The sequence below is a fragment of the Anomaloglossus baeobatrachus genome, chromosome 6 (genome assembly GCF_048569485.1).
Source record: "Anomaloglossus baeobatrachus isolate aAnoBae1 chromosome 6, aAnoBae1.hap1, whole genome shotgun sequence".
Classification (NCBI taxonomy): domain Eukaryota; kingdom Metazoa; phylum Chordata; class Amphibia; order Anura; family Aromobatidae; genus Anomaloglossus; species Anomaloglossus baeobatrachus.
In genome coordinates this window covers 244,135,546-244,159,631 of record NC_134358.1, presented here as the reverse complement: position 1 = coordinate 244,159,631, position 24,086 = coordinate 244,135,546, and the positions used below count along the sequence as shown (strand labels likewise).

The following is a 24,086-nucleotide window of genomic DNA, read 5'->3' as shown; positions in this document are numbered from 1 at the left end:
TACACCTCAATCATGGTCAGTCTCCATCTTTCTATGTGTTTGGTGGTCCTTAGTACATACATGTGTCTGCATATCTAGCCAGATTTGCTATACTTGGGTTTCTTCTTTATAGTAATCTTTGCCTATATCAAGCATACAAAGAAAAGAAAAAGCTTTTCACAGGGTATTTCAGCTTCTCGACAGGTTTCCTGGCCGTTTTGGGAATCTCGGAGTTTGGTGACAAACGTGCTGAGAGCCATATTTACCTTCTCATTCTCCTGGTCTCGCTGCTGGAGCCTATGGATGGTGTGATTGGCAGTTTCCACTGAAAGAAACAGATATGAATGGATTAATCAGCTGTCCTGTCCTCGCGAGGAAACTGTGTCCACATCAGTGTGCGGTAGACTGCAGACTCATCGTAGTAAAACATTTTAGCAGTATGTTCAGGAAGTGCCCATGGGTGAGAACTGCGAAGCCCTGGTTCAGTGCACTGCACCCCGTTGCTTTCGAGAAACCAAAGCAGGAAAGGATATTAAGGCCCCATCACTTTATACTGCTGACAAGCAATGGGAATTTGGAGCTCACTGCGCATATGGAAGGAAAGGCTTGACAAGTCACAGATTGTTAACAGATGGAGCGAAGACTCAAATACTTCCTTTATTTACATGTTCTAGAAGGCTCCGACAAGCATGTAAGGATTTCACTTGTTCTATGCCTAATCCAAACTCTGGCCACCGTCAGAAAAAAATTACTTCCAGATAAATAATGAACAAGTGGCACAGCAAAAGAAAAAAAAAATACTGCTCCCTTCATATAACAACATGGTAAGCAATGCAAGTGAAAAAATAACGTCTTTCCACCCAAGGCCATGTTCACACCATGTATTCATGATGCTTTATTTGCGACAACGTTCAGAAATCACAGTATATTTGATGCGTTTTTAATGCAATTTTGGAAAATCATGGAAAGAAAAAAACAGAAACATAGAGAAAAAATGTGAATACACTGTGTAAACATTCACCAAGGGTTTAAATGCTAGTCCCAGACCAATCCAATAGGAGAGCGGAAGGACGACTGCAACTGGCATCTCTGCCTTTTTATCTAATCCCCATTCTTGGTACTATTGCTGGACTTCAAATGCCAGGCGAGGAAGTTTTCCGTGCCTTGGTCCGGCTACCATAGATCCGATGTACCGATGTCGGACCTGGGGCCTGCAAAACCCTAATCATGGACCAGTTGTATTCTTGCTTTAAGGGGATATTGCCATCTCCAAGAACCAATCCCAAGATGTAGCAGGTGTAATATTAATAATGTTTGTAAATCCCTCCAATTAGAAATGTAGTATAGTTCTCTTGATTAGCTAGGTTGCGTACCTCATGTGCCAGTTATTGCAGTGGCTTAGGTATCCATGGTTACGATCACTCATATAGCAACAGTTAGTTGCTAGTGGTTATAACCAGAGATACCTAAGCAACTGCAATGCCCTGTGAAATGAGGTAAGCAACATAGCTAATCAGAGAAACGACACTACACCTCAAATCGGAGATTTATGCTAATATTATTACACCTACTACATGTTGGGATAGCATTTTGGAGATTGGAATACATCTTTAATGATATGTTTCCACATTAAAGGGAACCTGTCATCAGAAATTTTGCTTTAAACCTAAAAGTTTCCCCCTCTGCAGCTCCTGGGCTGCATTCTAGCAAGGTTCCTGTACTTTTTGTGGCCCCTTTTAAACCAAATTAAACACTTTATAAACTTGTACCTTTTGCTATGTAAATGTTGTAAATAGTCCATGGGGGCGGGCTCTCTGCTGACCGTTGCTGTTCCTCCAGCACATTGACGCCGTCCCCCCACGCTCCATTTCATCCATCAGGACGCCGCCCACTGCGCCCGAGGTGCCGCTCACGCCATGATCGCTGGTGACGTGTGTCACAAGCACGAGATTATGGGCGGCGCTGTGATTGCATCGCAAGTGCCCGCCCATAATCTCGTGGACGCGCTTTCCCCCACTGCCTCCAGCGTTCTGCGCAAGCGCTCGCCGGCCAAATGACCTGACGTCACCTCCTTCCCATCTTACCCTGCAGCAGGGCAAGATGGGAAAGAGGTGACGACTGGTCATCTGGCCAGCAAGCACTTGCGCAGAACGCTGGAGGAAGAGGGGAAAGTGCGGTCACGAGGTTATGGGCGGCACTTGCTGATGACACTCACAGCGCCGCCCATAACCTCGTGCCTGCGCAAAACGTTACCAGCAGTCACAGGTGCACAGTCCCGCTACAGTCGCACAGCGCATGCACGGGACCTCGGGCGGCGTCCTGAGAGATGAAATTCAGCGTTGGGGGGGCGGCGTAAATCTGCTGGAGGAACAGCAACGGTCAGCAGAGAGCCCGCCCCCATGGACGATTTACAAAATTTACATAGCAAAAGGTACAAGTTTATAAAGTATTTAATTTGGTTTAAAAGGGGCCACAAAAAGTACAGGAACCTTGCTAGAATGCAGCCCAGGAGCTGCAGAGGGGGAAACTTTTAGGTTTAAAGCAAAATTTCTGATGACAGGTTCCCTTTAAGGTCTCCCACCAAAGCATCATATAGTACCTACTACCATGCAATACAAGAAAAATCTCTAAGGCTATGTGCGCACTTACCGGATTTTGCCGCGGATTTTCCGCGGATTTGCTGCATGTTTCGCTGCAGAAAATGTTCATAACATCTCTGCAGTGAATCACCAGCAAATCCTATGGAGAAAAAAAATCCTGTGCGCACTAGGCGGAATTTGACAGCTGCATGTTTTGCTGCGGGAATCCCGCAGCAAAAACAAGTGCATGTCACTTCTTTTCCGCACATCGCTGCGGGATTTCACTCCATTGACTCCAATGTTAATCATGAAATCCCGCAGGGAATAACGCAGGCAGCAAGTTCTGTGCGGTTCACTGCGTTTTCCTGCGTTATTCCCTGCGGTATTTTGCGGTTTACCTCTGGTAATGTACATCGCTTGCTTGCGGTTTTGCAGGGAAGTGATGTCATTACAGGAAGAGGAAGCCGTGCAGAGAGTAAACACACACAGATCACAGACATAGAACACAGACACATAGAACACACATAGAAAGAAAACGGAAATATAGAAAACAAAGAACGTGGGCTCCGCTGCATATTTACCTTCCAGCCGAGGTAAGCACACAGTGGCGGCCCGGTATTCTCAGGCTGGGGAGGGCGAGGGGCAGGGTTAATGTCCCCCGCTTCCCTCCCACCTCCCGCAGCCGAGAATATCAGCCGCAGCTGCCCCGGCACTGTCGCATACATTATGCGGCAGCACCGGCGTGTCCTCGGCTCTTCTTGCCGCCGTGTAGCAGTGGCAGCAAGGTAATACAAGGGGTTAATGGTGGTGGGGGACCACCGCCATTAACTCCAGGCTTGATCATGGCAGCGTCTATGTGACAGCTGACATGATCAACCCGTAAGTAAAGTGAAAAAAAACACAGACACCGAAAAATCCTTTATTTTAAATAAAACAAACAAGCCTCGTTCACCATTTTATTAACCCCTCCCGCACCAAAGCTCCGGCGTAATCCACCGCTCCGGCGTAATCCACAGGTCCTGCGCTGCTGACATCCAGCCGCGACTGTCACAGACACAGCGCTGAATGAAAGCAGCAAACAGCAGAGGTAATTACCGGTCATTTCCCACGGCCGGTAATGTGAACTCACTGCCGACCGTGGGAAATGCAGCGATCTGTCCTCTATCTATCCCTCTGTCTGTCTATCTCTCTATCTATTCTTCTGTCTATCTACTATCTCAGAATTAAATGACTTTTTTTTTTTTTTTCTTCAATGTGCTTTATTGCATTGAATGCAATAAAGCACATCCCAACCCGCACGCGGCAAAACCGCGGCAATACCGCGAATAATACCGCGGTAAAACCGCAGCAAACCGCGGCAAACCGCATGCGGTTTTCGGGTGCGGTTTCCCACGGTTTTTTACCGCGGGTGCGGTAATCCTTGAGAGCATGCGGAATTTTCTCAAGAAAATTCCATTTCCCAGTGCGCACATAGCCTAAGACTCTCAACAACCCTCAAGATAGATGAGAAATAGCTCAGGCAAGAAACTGTGCAATAAACTGCAACTAAGCCACAGTCATGTGAATGAAGAATTGTTCCAGACAAGTCAAAAGCAGCATAGAGAAAAAAGTTTTGCTCCACCATCTGAGAGTAGCATAATGTAGAGACAGAGACCCTGATTCCAGTGATGTGTCACTTACTGAGCTGTTTGCTGTCATTTTGATAAAATAAATGTTTTCTCTGCTGCAGATCTAGCAGTTGCCGTATTTTTCGGTCTATAAGACGCACCCTGGTTTTAGAGGAGGAAAATAGGAAAGAAGGGAATTTTGTTTACTTACCATAAATTCCTTTTCTTCTAGCTCCTATTGGGAGACCCAGACATTTGGGTGTATAGCTTCTGCCTCCGGAGGCCACACAAAGTATTACACTTTAAAAAGTGTAACCCCTCCCCTCTGCCTATACACCCTCCCGTGCATCACGGGCTCCTCAGTTTTGGTGCAAAAGCAGGAAGGAGGAAACTTATAAATTGGTCTAAGGTAAATTCAATCCGAAGGATGTTCGGAGAACTGAAAACCATGAACCAAAAGAACAATTCAACATGAACAACATGTGTACACAAAAGAACAAAACAGCCCGAAGGGAACAGGGGCGGGTGCTGGGTCTCCCAATAGGAGCTAGAAGAAAAGGAATTTACGGTAAGTAAACAAAATTCCCTTCTTCTTTGTCGCTCCATTGGGAGACCCAGACAATTGGGACGTCCAAAAGCAGTCCCTGGGTGGGTAAAAGAATACCTCGATAAAAAGAGCCGAAAACGACCCCCTCTTACAGGTGGGCAACCGCCGCCTGAAGGACTCGCCTACCTAGACTGGCGTCTGCCGAAGCATAGGTATGCACCTGATAGTGTTTCGTGAAAGTGTGCAGACTAGACCAGGTAGCTGCCTGACACACCTGCTGAGCCGTAGCCCGGTGCCGCAATGCCCAGGACGCACCCACGGCTCTGGTAGAATGGGATTTCAGCCCCAAAGGAAGCGGAAGCCCAGAAGAACGGTAGGCTTCATGAATCGGTTCCTTGATCCACCGAGCCAAGGTTGACTTGGAAGCCTGCGAACCCTTACGCTGGCCAGCGACAAGGACAAAGAGCGCATCTGAACGGCGCAGGGGCGCCGTGCGAGACACGTAGAGCCGGAGTGCTCTCACCAGATCTAATGAGTGCAAATCCTTTTCACATTGGTGAATTGGATTAGGGCAAAATGAAGGTAAGGAGATATCCTGATTGAGATGAAAAGGAGATACCACCTTAGGGAGAAATTCCGGAACAGGACGCAGAACCACCTTATCCTGGTGAAACACCAGGAAGGGGGCTTTGCATGACAGCGCTGCCAGCTCCGACACTCTACGGAGCGATGTAACTGCCACTAGAAATTCCACCTTCTGCGAAAGACGTGATAAAGAGACATCCCGCAGCGGCTTGAAAGGTGGTTTCTGAAGAGCCGTTAGCACCCTGTTAAGGTCCCAGGGTTCCAGCGGACGCTTATAAGGTGGGACTATGTGGCAAACTCCCTGCAGGAACGTGCGGACCTGCGGAAACCTGGCTAGACGCTTTTGAAAAAATACGGATAGCGCCGATACTTGTCCCTTGAGAGAGCCGAGAGACAAACCCTTGTCCATTCCGGATTGAAGGAATGAAAGAAAAGTGGGTAAGGCAAAGGGCCAGGGAGTAAAACCATTATCAAAGCACCAGGATAAGAAGATCCTCCAAGACCTGTGATAGATCTTGGCGGACGTTGGTTTCCTGGCCTGTCTCATGGTGGCAATGACATCTTGAGATAACCCTGAGGACGCTAGGAGCCAGGACTCAATGGCCACACAGTCAGGTTGAGGGCCGCAGAATTCTGATGGAAAAACGGCCCTTGTGACAGCAAGTCTGGGCGGTCTGGGAGCGCCCACGGTTGACCCACCGTGAGATGCCACAGATCCGGGTACCACAACCGCCTCGGCCAATCTGGGGCGACGAGAATGGCGCGACGACAGTCGGACCTGATTTTGCGCAGCACTCTGGGCAGCATCGCCAGAGGAGGAAATACATAAGGCAGTCGAAACTGCGACCAATCCTGAACTAATGCGTCCGCCGCCAGAGCTCTGTGATCTTGAGACCGGGCCATGAATGCCGGGACTTTGTTGTTGTGCCGTGACGCCATGAGATCGACGTCCGGCGTTCCCCAGCGGCGACAGATCTCTCGAAACACGTCTGGGTGAAGAGACCATTCCCCCGCGTCCATGCCCTGAAGACTGAGAAAATCTGCTTCCCAGTTTTCTACGCCCGGGATGTGAACTGCGGAGATGGTGGAAGCTGTGGCTTCCACCCACTGCAGAATCCGTCGGACCTCCTGGAAGGCTTGACGACTGCGAGTGCCGCCTTGGTGGTTGATGTATGCGACGGCAGTGGCGTTGTCCGACTGGATACGGATCTGCCTGCCCTCCAGCCACCGATGAAAAGCCAATAGGGCTAGATACACTGCCCTTATCTCCAGAATATTGATCTGAAGGGAAGACTCTATCGGAGTCCAGGTTCCCTGAGCCCTGTGGTGGAGAAAAACCGCCCCCCACCCTGACAGGCTCGCGTCCGTGGTGACCACAGCCCAGGTTGGGGGTAGGAAGGATTTTCCCCGCGACAGAGAGTTGGGCAGGAGCCACCACTGAAGTGACGTCTTGGTTGCAAGGGAAAGAGAGACGTTCCTGTCGAGGGAAGTCGACCTCCTGTCCCATTTGCGGAGAATGTCCCACTGGAGTGGCCGCAGATGGAATTGCGCGAATGGCACTGCCTCCATCGCTGCCACCATCTTCCCCAGGAAGTGCATGAGACGCCTCAAGGGGTGTGACTGACCCCGAAGAAGAGATTGCACCCCTGCCTGCAGAGAAAGCTGTTTGTCCAGCGGTAGCATGACTACCGCTGACTGAGTATGAAACTCCATCCCGAGGTAAGTCAGTGATTGGGTCGGTGTCAACTTGGATTTTGGGAAGTTGATGATCCACCCGAACTGCTGGAGAGTCGCCAGAGCGACGGAAAGGCTGTTTTGACACGCCATCTGAGAGGGTGCCCTGACCAGAAGATCGTCTAAGTAGGGAATCACCGAGTGGCCCTGAGAGTGTAGGACCGCCACAACAGATGCCATGACCTTGGTGAACACCCGTGGGGCTGTCGCCAGGCCGAAAGGCAATGCCACGAACTGAAGGTGTTCGTCCCCGATGGCGAAACGCAAAAAGCGTTGATGTTCGGGTGCGATCGGCACATGGAGATTAGCATCCTTGATGTCGATCGATGCTAGGAAGTCTCCTTGTGACATCGATGCGATGACCGAGCGGAGAGATTCCATCCGAAACCGTCTGGTGCTCACAAACTGGTGTTTCTCCTGCTGAGAAGTCGACTCCTCTACAGGTGGCGGCGGGGGAGATAGATCTAACACCTGGTTGATGGACGATATAAGGTCATTTACTATGGCGTCCCCTTCAGGTGCATCAAGATTGAGAGCAACGTCAGGGTCAGAGCCCTGAGCTGCGACGTCCGCCTCGTCCTCCAGAGAGTCCTCAAGCTGGGAACCCGAGCAGCGTGAAGAAGTCGGGGAAGATTCCCAGCGAGCCCGCTTAGCCGGTCTGGGACTGTGGTCCGGGCAGGAGTCCTCCACGTGAGACCTAGGGCCCCCCCTGGGAGCGCGCTGCGGCGCGGACAGAGAGGGGCCTGGAGGCGACGATCCAACAGGGCCCGGGGCCTGTGTAAGGACCGGTCTAGACTGCAAAGCTTTAAGCAGCTTGGCAGACCATTTGTCCATAGACTGAGCCATGGATTGTGAAAGTGACTCAGAGTTTCTCAGCAAAAACGGCAAACTCTGTCCCTGCCGCCTGGACAGGGGGAGCAGGGGGGTCTACCTGAGCCGAGGGGCCCACTAGTGACCGAGGCTCCGGCTGAGCAAGCAAAACAGGGGTCGAGCATTGCTCACAGTGAGGGTAGGTGGAACCCGCAGGTAACATAGCCGCACAAGAGGTACAGGTCGCAAAATAACCCTGTGCCTTGGCACCCTTGCTCCTTGTGGACGACATGCTGTTGTCTCCGAGGAGAGTGATCACTGAGGGTATATGGGAAAAGGTATATAGCCCGACCGAACAGAAATATATATATATATATATATATATAGTATCTATTCCGGCACCCTAAGGGGACCAGCACCGGGTGACCGGTGTGGCTTACCGACCGCTAAAAAGCGGAGCGTGTGTCCTCCAGATTCCCTGCCTTAGGTCTCCCAGAGTTGCAGAGCTCTTTCCTGGAAATCCTCCACCGGCAGAATGCCAAAAAAATGGCTGCCGGAGCTCTCTGGGGAGCAGTGGAGCCGTGGGCGGCGCTAGAAAAGTACGGGAATCTGGGGTCCCCACAGTGATCAGTGAGGGGGGAGGAAACATACAGGATGCTCCGGCCCTCACATCCGACGTCAGGTCGGCAGTCCCGCCCTTACCCCTGACAGACAGGCCCGGGGGCGGGAGTTTTGCTACTAAGCCGCAATGAAGCCGGGGACTAAATTTAAGACCGCGGCCGACAAGCAGGCGCGGTCGGCGCGGAAGTCCGCCGGTCTTCACAAATCAGCAGCTGCTGCAGCGTCCGGGATGAAGGCGCTCCATGCACAGCCCCCATGGGGACACAGAGTACCTTAGAGATGCAGGGCCCGGTCCCTGAGGATGAATAGACTCCTGTCCGGCAGATTCCCACAGGGGCTGCGGAGGGAGCACGGTCCCAGTAAATGGATGACCGGTCAGGATCCCACTTCTCCCAGAGCCGCTAAGGGATGGTGAAGGAAAACGGCATGAGGCTCCGGCCTTTGTACCCGCAATGGGTACCTCAACCTTAACAGCACCGCCGACATAGTGGGGTGAGAAGGGAACATGCCGGGGGCCCCGTGGGGGCCCACTTTTCTTCCAACCGATATAACTAAAATGAGAATGCATGAGTGGATGTGTGCCTCCTTCCACACAAAGCATAAAACTGAGGAGCCCGTGATGCACGGGAGGGTGTATAGGCAGAGGGGAGGGGTTACACTTTTTAAAGTGTAATACTTTGTATGGCCTCCGGAGGCAGAAGCTATACACCCAATTGTCTGGGTCTCCCAATGGAGCGACAAAGAAATAAAACTTTAAGCAAAAAAATGTGGTCATGACACACTTATGGGGCGAGGATCTACTGCTGACACTGTTATGGGGGTAATGTCCCCAAATTCTCTACTAAGGTACCCCATCCTGGTAATGATCCTCCTGCCTTGTATATGATCCTGCTATAAACCCCCATCCTGCTCATATACCAGCATCCTGCTCATATACCCCCATCCTATTGATATACCCCCCTTCCATCCTGCTCATATTCCCCCATCCATCCTGTTCATATACCCCCATCCTGTTCATATTCCCCCATCCATCCTGCTCATATAATCCCCATCCTGCTCATATACTCCCATCCTGTTCATATACACCCATCCTGTTCATATACACCCATCCTGTTCATATACACCCATCCTGTTCATATACACCCATCCTGTTCATATACCCCCATCCTGTTCATATACCCCCATCCTGTTCATATACCCCCATCCATCCTGCTCATATACTCCCATCCTGCTATATGCCCCCATCGTGCTCATAGACCATCTTGGTATATGGCCTGTATCCTATAGCACAGAGAAAAAAAAATAAACGTTTATACTCACCTTTTCCTCACTCCCTGAAGCACCGATCATCTTCCTCTCTGCGCCGCTGACCTGTGTATGTGGAGCCGTTCCCCTGCAGCATCGTGATGTCTTCCTGTCTGTGCCGATCAGCTGATCAGCACAGATCAGCTGACCGGCACAGACAGGAAGACATCGCGTGCTGCAGGGGGCCGCCTCACACACGGGGACAGGTGAGTACACTGATTCACTGCACCCCACGCTGATGATGACGCGCGGGAAGCAGTGAATACAGCCGCACATGATCACTCCAGGCTGTAATTGCCAGGGGTGATCATGCGGACCGGCTCTTTACTATGCGCGCGTCCCCGCTCGTCCTCCCGCCCACCTGTCAGTGCCGGCTTCTGCGCTGAGAAATGGGCGGGAGGATGGGCGTGCATATGTAATGAGCGGGCCCACGTGGTCACAGCAGGCTGCTACAGCCTGCTCGTGCCCCCGATGACCCGCTCCACCGCAGCACGCAGCACCCTCATTCCCGGCCGCAGCCCTATAGTCAGGCCATAAGACGCACCTCCAACTTTCCCCCAACATTTGGGGGGAAAAAAGTGCGTCTTATGGTCCGAAAAATACGGTAGACAGAGCTCATGAATACGCTGGACTACCAATATGCTGGACCAAGTAGTCCTGTAATGATAATGTACTGCAGATTATACAGTGGTTCAATCAAAACTACACTGAGCAGCCCAATAAGTGACACATTGCTGGAATAAGGATCTCTGCCCCTACATTATGCTGCTCTCAGATTAGGTGGCATACACCTGGTGACAGATTCCCTTTAAGAGGTTGCACACCTTCGGCTAGTTTTTTTTTGTATTAACTTAAATAAAATCAGTTTTACAATAGAGTTTCATTCAAAGTTTATACCATCTACTTCTGTAGTCATTGTAATTCTGACTGCACTGACTGAGAATGTGTCAGTGAGCTTGTTCTGGTAGGAGAGGTTGTAACTCTTACCTGTGTTTTTCTGAGCGCCTCTCCTCTGATTTATGACCACAGATTATATCAAAGTTTAATGTGTAGGTATATAAGCCAAACAACAGAAATATTAAATTAAACCCCAGTGCAAAAATGTTTATCAGCCTGATTTTGAATGCTGTGTGTGAACACTGCCTATGGGTCTATGGTAGCGGTCGTGATTATTAGGGACCACCGACAATAAAGGGACTGCTAGTCAAATACATACTCTATTCTATATATTTTTTGAGGAGTAAGGGGGTCCCAGTGATGTCACCCATCCTTTACATACCATCAGCCGATATGATAATGAGGGTAACAGTGCCCCTTCACGGGATGCCGGTGTGGAAATATAGATGTCGGACAAGGAGCTGTGGCACCTCACTACAGCTGCGTGATTTCTATAAAAAACTGTTCTTTTCCCTGAAACTCCAGAAACATATGAATTATGTCAGCCGCACACAATAAAAACTACATGTGACGAGGCGACTCCCTGCGGAGCTCCATCACATTCCCTTCCACATGCCCTATGCTGTCTATTAGCCATCGCAGAGACCCGCAATCAGACCCTTAACGACATTGTGGTGGGGAATGCCACCTTCCTGGCACGACAGGGTCATTTTATCCTACAAATCATATACACAATATGGCACACATGCAGCGGCACGTTCCCAGCACAGGAATACTGAACTAGTGGCATCGGCCCCTCACATCCGGGTCACCAGCAGGTCACATCCATGTCTGCTATTCTACTGTCTGCAGGTGATTTTTTTTATTTTTTTTTTAACTATATAGGAGGAGAATTTTATTTTATTTTTTAGACCCACATTTTTCTGGTTAAGCATCAAAATCAGAAACTTTCCCAGCTACTTCCCAAGTGTGAAAACTTTGCCAGGTGCCAGACTGAAAACCACAACAGGACCGAATTTTACATAGCTCAGGGATATTTCGCCAGCTCGTGTCACTTTCTTCTTTTTTTGGCAACAGCTAAAGGCACACAAGCACTTTTTCTTCTCATCCCTTTTGACATATGCAGTATATTTTGGTTGATCCCAGGAATGCAAGCCTATGCAGAAACAATTAATACTTTACAGCATGTTGGAATAAGGCTGTGGTGAACAAGGCAGACCAAGCATACTCCGCTCTACACTATGGAAGGCCTCAAGGCACAGATTCTCATGAAAACCCCTAACCTCCAAAAAACTGTACCCTTACCTCAGCTTCCAAATGTTGTGGCAAAAGATATCATTTTTTATGATCTGTGATGTAAGGCCTATCCTTAGCATATAGGCCATCAATGTCTGATCGGCTGGTGCCTGATACCCACCCTGATCAGCTGTTCTCTGTGCTGGCAGCAGGTGGCCAGAAATGCTCAGTTCCAGAGCTGCCCCATCAATTGATAGTGGCCAGGTACTGCACATCTGTCTCCCATTCAAAACAATAGGAAGCAGATGTGCAGCACCCGGCGCTATCAACTGATGGGGCAGCTCCGGAACTGAGCATTTCTGGACACCTTCTGCCACTGCTGGCACCGAAAACAGCTGATCAGTGGGGGTGACAGATGTCGGACCACGGCCGATCACACACTGATGACATATCCTACGGATAGGCCATCAATGTAAAATTAGTGGACAACCCCTTTAAAAGGGTTAGGCTAGTTTCACACCTGCGTTGGACGGGATCCGTAGCATTGCGTTGTGTGACGCATGTAACGGATGCGTTGCATATAGTGGCACAACGCATGCTACAAATCGTACAAAATAACGCAATCCGTTATAGTTTTTTTCCTTGACTTTACACATCTGAGCATGCGCAGTTGTGTAAAATCAGCTGCGTTAACGGAATCCGTCAAATGACGCATTCTAACGGAATCCACCACCATAGGCGTCCATTATAAAAACAACGGACGCCTAATGGATTCCTGCAGGTTGCGTTTTTTTTGACACTCCGCCAAGCGCAGAAAAATGTTACATGCTGCGTTCCATCCGCCCGACGCAGCGTCAAAATAACGACGCTACGTTGTCCAGCGGATGCAACGCAGACACTTGCGTTACAGTGCATCGTCAATACAAGTCTATGGAGAATAGCGCAGTGCGTTAACGGACTGCGCTATTCTCCATAGTGACGGAATGCGCTGAACGCAAGTGTGAAACTAGCCTTATTCTTCACATAGCACTTCAGGAGTGCAGTGCTCCAATGACCTAAATTATGCACTCTCTCATGCTGCAAGCAAAGTCCGCTTTACCCCCACAACATCGAAGATCACAGGGGCAGTGCAGCTGGCCAACTTCAGAGCAGGGCTTGGAAACACTGTGACCCTTAACAAGGAGACTGACCACAACTGATAGACTGAATACAAGTGTATCTCAAATTAGAATATACTAAAAATGTTAATTTCAGTAATTCAATACAAAAAGGGAAACACATATTATATAGAGTCGTTACACATAGAGTGATCTATTTCAAGTGTTTATTTCTGTTAATGTTGATGATTATGGCTTACAGCCAATCAATACCCAAAAGTCATTGTCTCAGAAAATTAGAATATTATATAAGACCAACTGAAAAAAATTTAAAACTCTGAAATTTTGTCCTACTGAAAAGTCTGTACAGTAAATGCACTCAATACTTGGTCGAGGCTCCTTTTGCATGAATTACTGCATTAATGCGGTGTGGCATTGAGGCGATCAGCCTGTGGCACTGCTGAGGTGTTATGGAAGCCCAGGTTGCTTGGTTAGCAGTCTTCAGCTTGTCTGCATTGTTGGGTCTGGTGTCTCATCTTCCTCTTGACAATACCCCATAGATTCTCGATGAGGTTAAGGTCAGGCGAGATTGCTGGCCAATCGAGCACAGTGATACTGTGGATATTAAACCAGGTATTGGTACTCTTGGCAGTGTGGACAAGTGCCAAGTCCTGCTGGCAAATGAAATCTCCATCTTCAAAAAGCTTGTTGGCAGAGGGAAGCATGAAGTGCTCTAAAATTTCCTGATATATGGCTGCGTTGCCTTTGCTCTTGATAAAACACAGTGGACCTACACCAGCAGATGACATAGCTCCCCAAACCATCACTGATTGAGGAAACGTCACAGTAAAACTCAAGCAGCTTGGATTGTGGCCTCTCCACTCTTCCTCCAGACTCTGGGATCTTGATTTCCAAATGAAATGCAAAATTTACTTTCATCTGAAAAAAACACCTTGAACCACTGAGCAACAGTCCAGTTTTCTCTCCTTGGCCCAGGTAGGACGCTTCTGGTGTTGTCTATTGGTCATGAGTGGCTTGACACAAGGAATGTGACAGTTGTAGCCCATGTCCTGGATACGTCTGTGTGTGGTGGCTCTTGAAACACTCCAGCAGCAATCCACAACATTGCTACTGTAATAAGAACTTGTAGCTAGAGAAGTCGCATCTATATGTAATGTGTGACGTGCACACCATCAGTATTTGGGGTGTTTTTACCTCAGTTTTTGTAGCCAGAACCAGGAGTGGGTAAATAATACAGACGTGGTGCCCGTGTTTCCATTATACTTTTACGCTGTCTGTTCCTCTCCTGGTTTTTGCTACAAATACTGAGATAAAAAGAAACCTCACCAAATACTCAACGTGTGCACGAGGCCTTAAAGATAGTGAGGTAAAAAACGCCCCAAATACTCAGCGTGTGCACGTGGCCTTACAAATACGGAGGTAAAAAAAAAAACAAACACTCACCAAATACTCAATGTGTGCACATGGCCTTACAGCCAATATCACTTGAGAACTTAAGGATAAAATTACTCTGAACTGAAAAGAATTATTCCATAGGATAAAAGGATAATATGCCGATTGCTGGGGGATGGACTGTGGGGACCCCTCACAATCCCGAGATCGGGACTAGAGTTGAGCGTGGTTCGTGGTTCTCCAGTTCGCGGCTCGAGTGATTTTGGGGGCTGTTCTAGATCGAACTAGAACTCGAGCTTTTTGCAAAAGCTCGATAGTTCTAGATACGTTCGAGAACGGTTCTAGCAGCAAAAAAAAACAGCTAATTCCTAGCTGGCTTTCCGCTGTAATAGTGTAAGTCACTCTGTGACTCACACTATTATGAAATTTCAGCATATAGTGTGCGGGAACAGCGCATTCAGATCACTGCTGTATGGATAATGGCGATCGCCATTTTTTTTTTTTCCTTGTCTTCCTTCCCTAAGCGCGCGCGTGTAGTGGGGCGGGCCATCATGTCAGCCAATCCCAGACACACACACAGCGAAGTGGACTTTTAGCCAGAGAAGCAACGGCATGTGTGATAGGATGTCCATGTCACATGTCCCTGCATTATAAAAACGGACATTTTCCTCCAGCACGCCATTATCTGCCTTCTGCGTCCTTGGTGTCAGTCATCACTGGCGCAGCTCCTATCTCCGATACAGCTGTATACGCTCCATACACAGCGCTGGACAGCTTAGGGATAGCACTTTCTATCAGTCCTTTTAAGGGCTCATACCGGCAGGGTCAGAGCCATAGGTGACAGGTCCTGAAAACAGAGTTTAACAGCTACACAAGATGACAGCGTCTGTGTAGCTAAGGTCAGGGATTTCCTCGCTGCATTTCCCCATTAGGAGGGATAGAAAGGCAGGCTTCCTTTCCTCTACCCAGAGACCCACAACCCTGCCACTGTACCCTCCTGCCCTTTGCACACTCCAACTCATTGTTACTAAGCCATTATACTAGCAAAACACTGAGTGAAATTAGTGGCATCCTAAACGTGGCTATTGGACTTCTGTATAGTCCCACTAGTGCACAGATATTTGCAGCACGTCTGCCTGCATTGCACACTCAAACTCATTGTTACTTACTAAGACAGAATACCAAAAATTGAGTAAACTTAGTGGCATACAAGAAGTGGCTGTTGTACTCCATTAGTGGCCCACTGGTGCAAATCTATGTGCAGCACCTATGCAGGACACCCTCCTGCTCTGTTTTTAATAAGCTATAATGATAGCAAAAAATACTGCCATTTAGTGGATGTTGTATTCCATTAGTGTCCCACTGGTGCCAAGCTATTTCTAGCACCTGTGCAGGACACCCTCATGCACATTTTGCTACGCTAATGTTATAGCAAACTCAGGGAATTCATTGCTGCATTTGATAATTTGGAGGGATAGAAAGTGAGGCTTTCTTTAGCTTTTCCTTCTGTTCATAGACATCATCTCCAAGTCCACACCCGAAGAGCAATTTCTCCTCCACGTCTAAGTGTGGAGAGGCAGCTAGTGCGCATGAGTGTGCCGATTTACCCCAGCTGCAGCCTAACTACAGTGTTTCGCCTAGTGAGTATGCTCAGCCTGACTGTGCCATTCCTGACGCTAAGTCTTCATTTCGGGATACAGCGCATGCTCCCACACTTAGTGTGAAAAGCCTCTTTGCACAGGTACTTGCATTCCGTGCCGGGTCTAAGTCCTGTTTTGTGCCGAGACACCATGCTAAAGCTGATAGTCTTTTTTCAGATACTGTATTTCATGCACTTACTGCATCAGAGACTAGGTCCGGTAATGAACTCTTTGGCCCTGCCCCTGATGTGGGGGGGCCCATATAGACCACAGGGCATCAGTTGTCCTGACGATGTGGCCAGGCCACTCCCAAATGGCTTGCAGAGGCCCGCCCCTATGACTTGTCACCTCATTATTGATGGTCAGACGATGACTGGTGAGGTGTTTGTGTCGTGGCAGCCATGAGGTCATTATTGAAGTTGCGGTTCCAAATAGGACGCTAGTTATGCCACTCATGACGTGTCACTCTGCTTTTGTCTCCAGGAGGTGCATTGTGGTCCACCCTGGTTTGGGGAGGACCCAGGTTATAAAACGGGCTGGAGCCAACAAGGAGGTGCGCAGTCTTCTATTATGCTCCGAAAGAGCACACCTCCATGTGTTGAACCCATTGCGGCTTTAGGCCAGAGGTAGGCAGGGATAGGGCGTCGATGCAGGCCGCCACCACAGTTTGTAACGCAGAACGGTTAAGACCAGCTCCTGTCCTACAAGTCCTGCTTGTGCAGCCCAGTGGCATTAACAGGCCTGCTGCTGCTGATGCGCCTGCTGTCCACAGGTGTGGCCCCAATGCACACGGTCAGCGTACTCAATGGCCCCTGTGATGTTAACAGGGAGTTCCTGGGCTGGGTGGGCGTGTGGACCCTGTGACGCTAACAGGGCTCCCAGTCTCAAGATCCGAGTGGCGTCTAACTCGGTTCAGGCAACTATTAGTTTCATAGCCACACAGATCTGTATCTTCCACCTAACCTTCCAGTTGCCAACCTCTCCTTTTCCATCTGGGAGCACGGTGGACATTGACTGCTGATGGGGATATATACCTTTCTCTTTCTTTTCTTATTAATTTTCGTTATATACCGGTAACATAGTATATACCACCTTATCCAAATCTGCCAGTCCCACCGTAACAGATGGTGTTTCTTCATCAAATGTTACTTTTGCTTAACCACCAAACCCACGGACAAAAACTTTTTTCCCCTTTCCAACATACCTGTTCCCCTTTCCACCAGCATTTGTCCTTTTTCAACTCATTTGGTATATGACCAAAAGTGCAACTCTGCAGGGACACCGTACTCAATGCCATCTCAGCACAGCAGCCAGCCCTCGGTCCCTCAGATGTGGACAAGTAAAAGCCCATTTCCTCCTAACCATGACAAAGCGTTGAGATTCACTCTGTGCAGCACTGGTGTTTACTGGAAAAGCAGATCTAAGAATCCGTACCACCTTCTGCAGATACTCCTGTATACGTGCGTCCCTTTCTATGGCTGGAATTATTTCGCCAAATTTGGTCTTGTACCGGGGATCTAACAGTGTGGCAACCCAGTAGTTAGCATTACTTCGAATTCGTACAATCCGAGGGTCATGTTGTAGGTAGTGCAGCAAGAAGACGCTCATGTGTCTTGTGCATCCAGGAGGACCAAGTCCTTGGTTTGTTGGTGGCAGAGAGGTGAGAATCGTGCCTCCTTCCTCTCCCCCCCAACCTCGCACAACCGAAATGTGAGCAAGCTCTCACTCATCTGCTGAGTCTTCCATGCCCATCGCAAGTTCGTCCTCCATTTCTTCATGGGCTCCTGCACCTTCCTCAACACTTTTTGCTGATACTATGCGCCCTTGTTAATCCCTATCCCCCACCGTCCCATGACTGCCGCCTAGGTGCCGCTCACCGTATGGACCTTGTAGATCTTATTATCCCTTCTGCATATGACTCCTCCTGTACTTCCTCCCCTTCCTCTTGGACCAACACCTGACTCCGAATATTGCTTACAGTGTGCTCCATCTTGTAGATCAGGGGTGGGGAACCTCCGGCCCGCGGGCCGTATGCAGCCCGCGATGACCTTTTCTGTGGCCCCCGGGGCACTGGAGCAGATTCCCGGTGGCTGTGGTGCTCGGGCAGCCGCTCATCTTGTCTATTGCCGGCAGACAGCACTGGGGGTGGGACTTCCTCCCTCTGGCTCCTACATGATCCCTGTGAGATTGCAGCTAGAATCAGAGTGATGGGGGAGGGGCCTGCACGGGATATAGAAGGCTGTATAGTGCCGTGCGTTCTGCCTCTCACACTCCCGTTCTGTGCTCGGCTGTTCATGGCTAGCAGGTCTTTTCTTGGAGAGAAAAGACGAGAATGAAGGCAGCCCTTGAGCTGAGCTGCTGCATCCATCACTTGTGCTGCACCTGATCTTACAGGGCACCTAAGCAGCAGGTACTTATATCTGCGCTAATTGTGTTTATATCTAATATATACCACCATATATCAAATGTATTTGTGACTTCAGTGTCCAGCGTCTGTTGTGTATACATGTGCGTGTGCTGTGTATACGGCTTGTGCATGTGCTGTGTATGTGCTGTGTATACGGCGTGTGTGCTGTGTATGTGCTGTGTATACGGCGTGTGTGCTGTGTATGTGCTGTGTATACGGCGTGTGCGCTGTGTATACGGCGTGTGCGCTGTGTATACGGCGTGTGCGCTGTGTATACGGCGTGTGTGCTGTGTGTGCGGCATGTGTGCTGTGTGTGCGCGCTGTGTATACGGCGTGTGTCTGCTGTGTATACGGCGTGTGTGTGCTGTGTATACGGCATGTGTGTGCTGTGTATACGGCGTGTGTGTGCTTTTGTATACGGCGTGTGTGTGTGTGTGTGTGTGTGCGCGCGCGCGCGCTGTTTGTTGTGTTTGGCACTTAATAAAGTTTCATATTGTAAGGTTTATTGGTATATCTAATTCCTGGTGTGCATATGTTTACATGCAGAGCTTTTTTTCTTCTCCTTATGTACTGTGTATACGGCTTGTGAGTGATGTGTATGGCTTGTTGAGTGCTGTGTATGGCTTGTGTGTGTGCTGTATACGGCGTGTGAGTGCTGTGTATGGCTTGTGTGTGTGCTGTATACGGCGTGTGAGTGCTGTGTATGGCTTGTGTGTGTGCTGTATACGGCGTGTGAGTGCTGTGTATGGCTTGTGTGTGTGCTGTATACGGCGTGTGAGTGCTGTGTATGGCTTGTGTGTGTGCTGTATACGGCGTGTGAGTGCTGTGTATGGCTTGTGTGTGTGCTGTATACGGCGTGTGAGTGCTGTGTATGGCTTGTGTGTGTGCTGTATACGGCGTGTGAGTGCTGTGTATGGCTTGTGTGTGTGCTGTATACGGCGTGTGAGTGCTGTGTATGGCTTGTGTGTGTGCTGTATACGGCGTGTGAGTGCTGTGTATGGCTTGTGTGTGTGCTGTATACGGCGTGTGAGTGCTGTGTATGGCTTGTGTGTGTGCTGTATACGGCGTGTGAGTGCTGTGTGCAGTATACAGTATCTCCTGTGCATGTGTACTATATATGGCCAGTGTGTATTGTGGGTGGTGTAAAATAGGAAACCTGTGTCAAGGCTGTGTGCAGTATACGGCCAGTGTGTCAGAGCGGTGTGTGTATGTACAGTGTCTCCTGTGTGATATATATGATTTACCAATCTGCGCTTCAAACAAAGACAAACCTGGAAAAGCAGTTGTGAGAAGCAAACATCACAGCGCAGCAAAGAGAATCATCTACGGCCGCCACAGTAGGGGTGTAGGGGAGAGTTAATTGTTTGACTAATTATAGCCGGGTCATTTTCAAGTTGATAATTTTGTGCGGCCCCCGAAGGTTGGTAGAATTTTCCAAATGGCCCCCTGCAGTAAAAAGGTTCCCCACCCCTGTTGTAGATGACCAGAATTGTCACGCTGAGAATGGCATCGCTAGTGCTAAACATCTTCGTCGACATTTGTAAACTGTGTAGAAGGGTGCATAGGTCCTTGATCTGACACCACTCCAGCAGCGTGATCTGCACCACCTCTGGATCAAGTTAGCCCAGGGTATACATCATACCGTATTTCAGCAGGGCTCTGCGGTGCTGCCACAGACGCTGCAACATGTGCAGATTCCAATTCCTGCGTGTCGGAACATCGCATTTCCGGCGTTTAACCGCCAGACCCTAAGACTTCAGGAGCGATGAAAGTTGTTGAGCTGCTGGGTGCGAAGGATGAAAGTGAGCACACAGCAGCGTGCTCGCTGCACAAGGCCATGTAGGCCGGGATGGTATTTTAAAAATTGCTGGAGAATCAGATTCAACACGTGAGCCATACAAGGCACGTGTGCCACATTGCCCTGAAGAAGGGTCGCAGACTGGTTTGCATCATTGTCGCACCCGACCTTCTCTGGCTGCTGGTTGAGTGGAGACAACCATTGATGAAACTCGATCTCACTCTCCAGAGCTAACCGTCCACAATTCCTCAGCGGTGTCTCACATTTCCCCTACATTTCAAAGTAAACATTTGACCGCCTGATGGCCTTGAGCTCTGCTGCCAGCATAGTAAGGAGGTGTGTGGGATTCCTTGGGCGCAGTTACAAGGAAGGGTGGACTAACCACACAGGGTTTGGGCCGAGGTGGAGGACCCACACGAGGTTGAGGAGGCAGAAGCAGTGGAGGAACTTGTACATACAGAGGAAGGATTGACACACAAGTCGTGGGGACGGCAAGACTTGTACAGCAAACCCTTCTCCATCTCTCACCATAGTTACCCAGTGCCCAGTCAGCAACATGTAACTCCCCTGTCCATGCTTACTGGTCCAAGTATCTGTGGTGAAATGCACCCTGTCACACACAGAGTTTCTCAAGGAATCGGTGAGGTTGTGTGCGACCTACTGTGGTAGCGCGGGCACGCCTTTCTTGGAGAAGGAGTGACGACTGGCCATTGGCTCTTGGGGCACTGCAATGGGCATAAGGTCTCGAAAATCCTCGGTCTGAAAAGGGTGTAAAGGCAGCCTTTCTGTTGCCAACAAGTTGCAGATGATGAAACTCAACCTCTTAGGCATGTCATGCCCTTCGAAAATCATGTAAAACACAGCGAGGGGACTCCAACCACAGTCTCCCTCGTTTCCACTAATTGGGCCACACACACCCCACTTGACTGGCATCACTTGATCCCCCTTTTCAAAATGAAAAAGATGCTTTGCATGAAGCACTCTCAAAAATACGCGTGCCTTTCGCCTCCCCTTGCTGACCCAGGGGAAGAAAAGTCCTCTGAGAGCCATGACTTGTTCATCTTGGATCTTTTAGAAACACAGCGAGGGGACTCCAACCACAGTCTCCCTCGTTGCCACTAATTGGGCCACACACACCCCACTTGACTGGCATCACTTAACCCCCCTTTTCAAAATGAAAAAGATGCTTTGCATGGAGCACTGTCAAAATACGCGTGCCTTTCCCGTCCCCTGGCTGACCCAGGGGAAGAAAAGTCCTCTGAGAGCCATGTCCACATTGTCAGTGGACAGACACGTGTGCTTATCTGCCAGCAGACCCCCAGCAGCACTGAAGATAGGTTCCGAGAGAACGCTGACTGCAGGACACGACAAGATCCCCAAGGCGTACGTGGCAATCTCAGGCAATTTATCCAGATTGGAAGCCTAAAATGAGCAGGGTTCAAGTTGCACAGTAATGGCATCGATGTTTCCTTGCATATACTCATATCTGTGTGTCCTCCTCTTTTTCCTTGTCCAGCTCTTTTGTTTTCGCATGAGTATATGTCTTTGTCACTTTCCCATGTGTTTGTGTTGTGTTGTGAGTTGTTTGTCACCTTTTGGACACCTTTGAGGGTGTTTTCTAGGTGTTTTTATGTGTTTGTGAATGCCTGCCATTGTTTCCTATGCAGTTCGAGTTCGGTTCGACGAACCGAACTCGAACGGGAGCTCCGTTCGGCGAATCGACCTCGAGCCGAACCGCGACCGGTTCGCTCATCTCTAATCGGGACCCTGGAGCCCAGTCTTGAATCTAGCTGGAAGTGTACATGCTCGACACCTCCTCCATTAATTCTCTATGGGACTGTTATAGATGAGCACTATATTCAACAGTTCCATGGTCAATGTGTAAAGGAGGCTGAACATGCACACCTCTGCTTCATTCATTTTCAATGTGACTGTTCTAGCCAAGCGCTATATTCAGCAGTCCCATGGACAATGTATAAAAGAGGCCGAACATGTGCACACCTGCTCCATTCATCCTCTATGGGACTGGTATAGATGAGCGCTATATTGAACAGTTCCATGGACTGTGTATAAAGAGGAGGCTGTATGCACACCTCTGCTCCATTCATTTTCTAATGGGACTGTTATAGCTGAGCGCTATATTAAGCAGTCCTAGGGACAATTTATAACGAGGAGGTCGAACATGCACACCTATGCTCCATTCATTCTCCATGGGACAGTTACAAATAGCCGAGTGCTATATTCAGCAGTCCCATGGAAAATGTATATAGGAGGCTGAACATGCACACCTCTGCTCTATTTATTCTCCACAGAACGGTTATAGCTGAGCGCTATATTCAGCAGCCCCATAGACAATTTATAGAGGGTAGCTTGAACATGCACACCTCCACTCCATTAATTCTCAATGGGACTGTTATAGCCACGTGCTATATTTGGCAGTCCCATGGACAATTTATAAAGAGGAGGCCAAACATGCAAATCTCTGCTTTATACATTCTCTATGGGACGGTTATAGTCGAGCACTACATTCGGCAGTCCCATGGACAATTTATAGAGGGTAGGACAAACATGGACACCTCTGCTGCATTCAGACTGAGGCTCCATAGTGCCAGCAGCTGGACCCCAGCAATCAGCATGGTGTACCCTACTCTACAGAAAGGGGAAAATGCTCTTTTTTAAAAAAAAATAGCTTTTTAAAAAGCTTTATGCAATCTAATTATATTTAAATCAAGAGATATATATAAAACATCCTTGAATAGTAAGACAGTTGTGCAATCTCAGCCACGGATGGATTATGTTACTTTACCGCAGAACAATAACAGGAAGGCAGAAAATTAAGGCTAATTTCTCTAAAATTTAATGTAAGATTTGAAGACTGTTTGTTTAGTGAGGAAGAAGCGTACAAGTGATGGCTGCTATACGGCCCATAATCCAGGCTGGCGGCAATACAAGGAAACGGATCCTCCAAAGGGAACTGTCAGCAGAAAAGGAATCTGGAAGATCGGGACCAAGTGGCAACCTGCTGCTGTCTGTGTTGTTGTAGATTTACTCTGGCCATTTAATAAAGCGGCCAGCTGACATGCCGAGCAGAAGCACGCCTCACATTCTTTCAGTCGCCGGGTGCCAAGGTAGCGTGACGCTGACAACTGCAGTCAATTAAGTCAAAAAGTGGAAAACTGACCTTACCCATCTCCATGGAAACCATGCCAGTGTTGTCAGCACCATTACTTGCAGTGCCAAGGCAACATAACAGTCATTACTCCAGAGCGGCTGAGGACGGCACTCACTCGGGCTGAGATTTAACCAGTTTTAGTTTACATTTTTTCTTTTAGAGTCTGACCACATAAGTATTCTTTAATATGTTGAGTCAATAAAATCTATGGGAGAAAATAGGGATCGGAGATTTATTCTGCAAGGGAGAACTGAGGACATGCTCATAGCAGCCTAAGGGTATGTTCACACATTCCTTCAGGTGGGTAAAAGGGTCAGTTTTTCTGTCCTTTTCTCTGGCATTGTGTAAAGCCTTTGTAAGCCCATTAGATAACAGTTAAGGTACCGTCACACATAACGAGATCGCTAGCGAGATCGGAGCTGAGTCACGGTTTCCGTGATGCAGTAGCGATCCCGTTAGCGATCTCGTTATGTGTGACACCTACCAGCGATTAGGCCCCTGCTGTGAGATCGCCGGTTGTTGCAGAATGGTCCAGGCCATTTTCTTCAAAGGCGATGTCCTGCTGGGCAGGACCCATCGCTGTGTTTGACACGGTCATAGTGACTGCTGAGATCGTTATACAGGTCGCTGCTGCGACCTGTATTGTTCCTGCATCGCTG

At 48.9% G+C, this 24,086-nt stretch overlaps 1 protein-coding gene across 1 annotated transcript in view; it reads right to left on the bottom strand.

Annotated features, from left to right (window-relative positions):
* BLOC1S5 (biogenesis of lysosomal organelles complex 1 subunit 5) overlaps positions 1–24,086 on the bottom strand; it is an 86,316-nt gene that overhangs the window by 32,021 nt on the left and 30,209 nt on the right. The window contains exon 4 of the mRNA XM_075316457.1: positions 246–304. Within this exon, the coding sequence (XP_075172572.1) occupies positions 246–304 (59 nt within the window). The remainder of the gene's footprint in view (positions 1–245; positions 305–24,086) is intronic.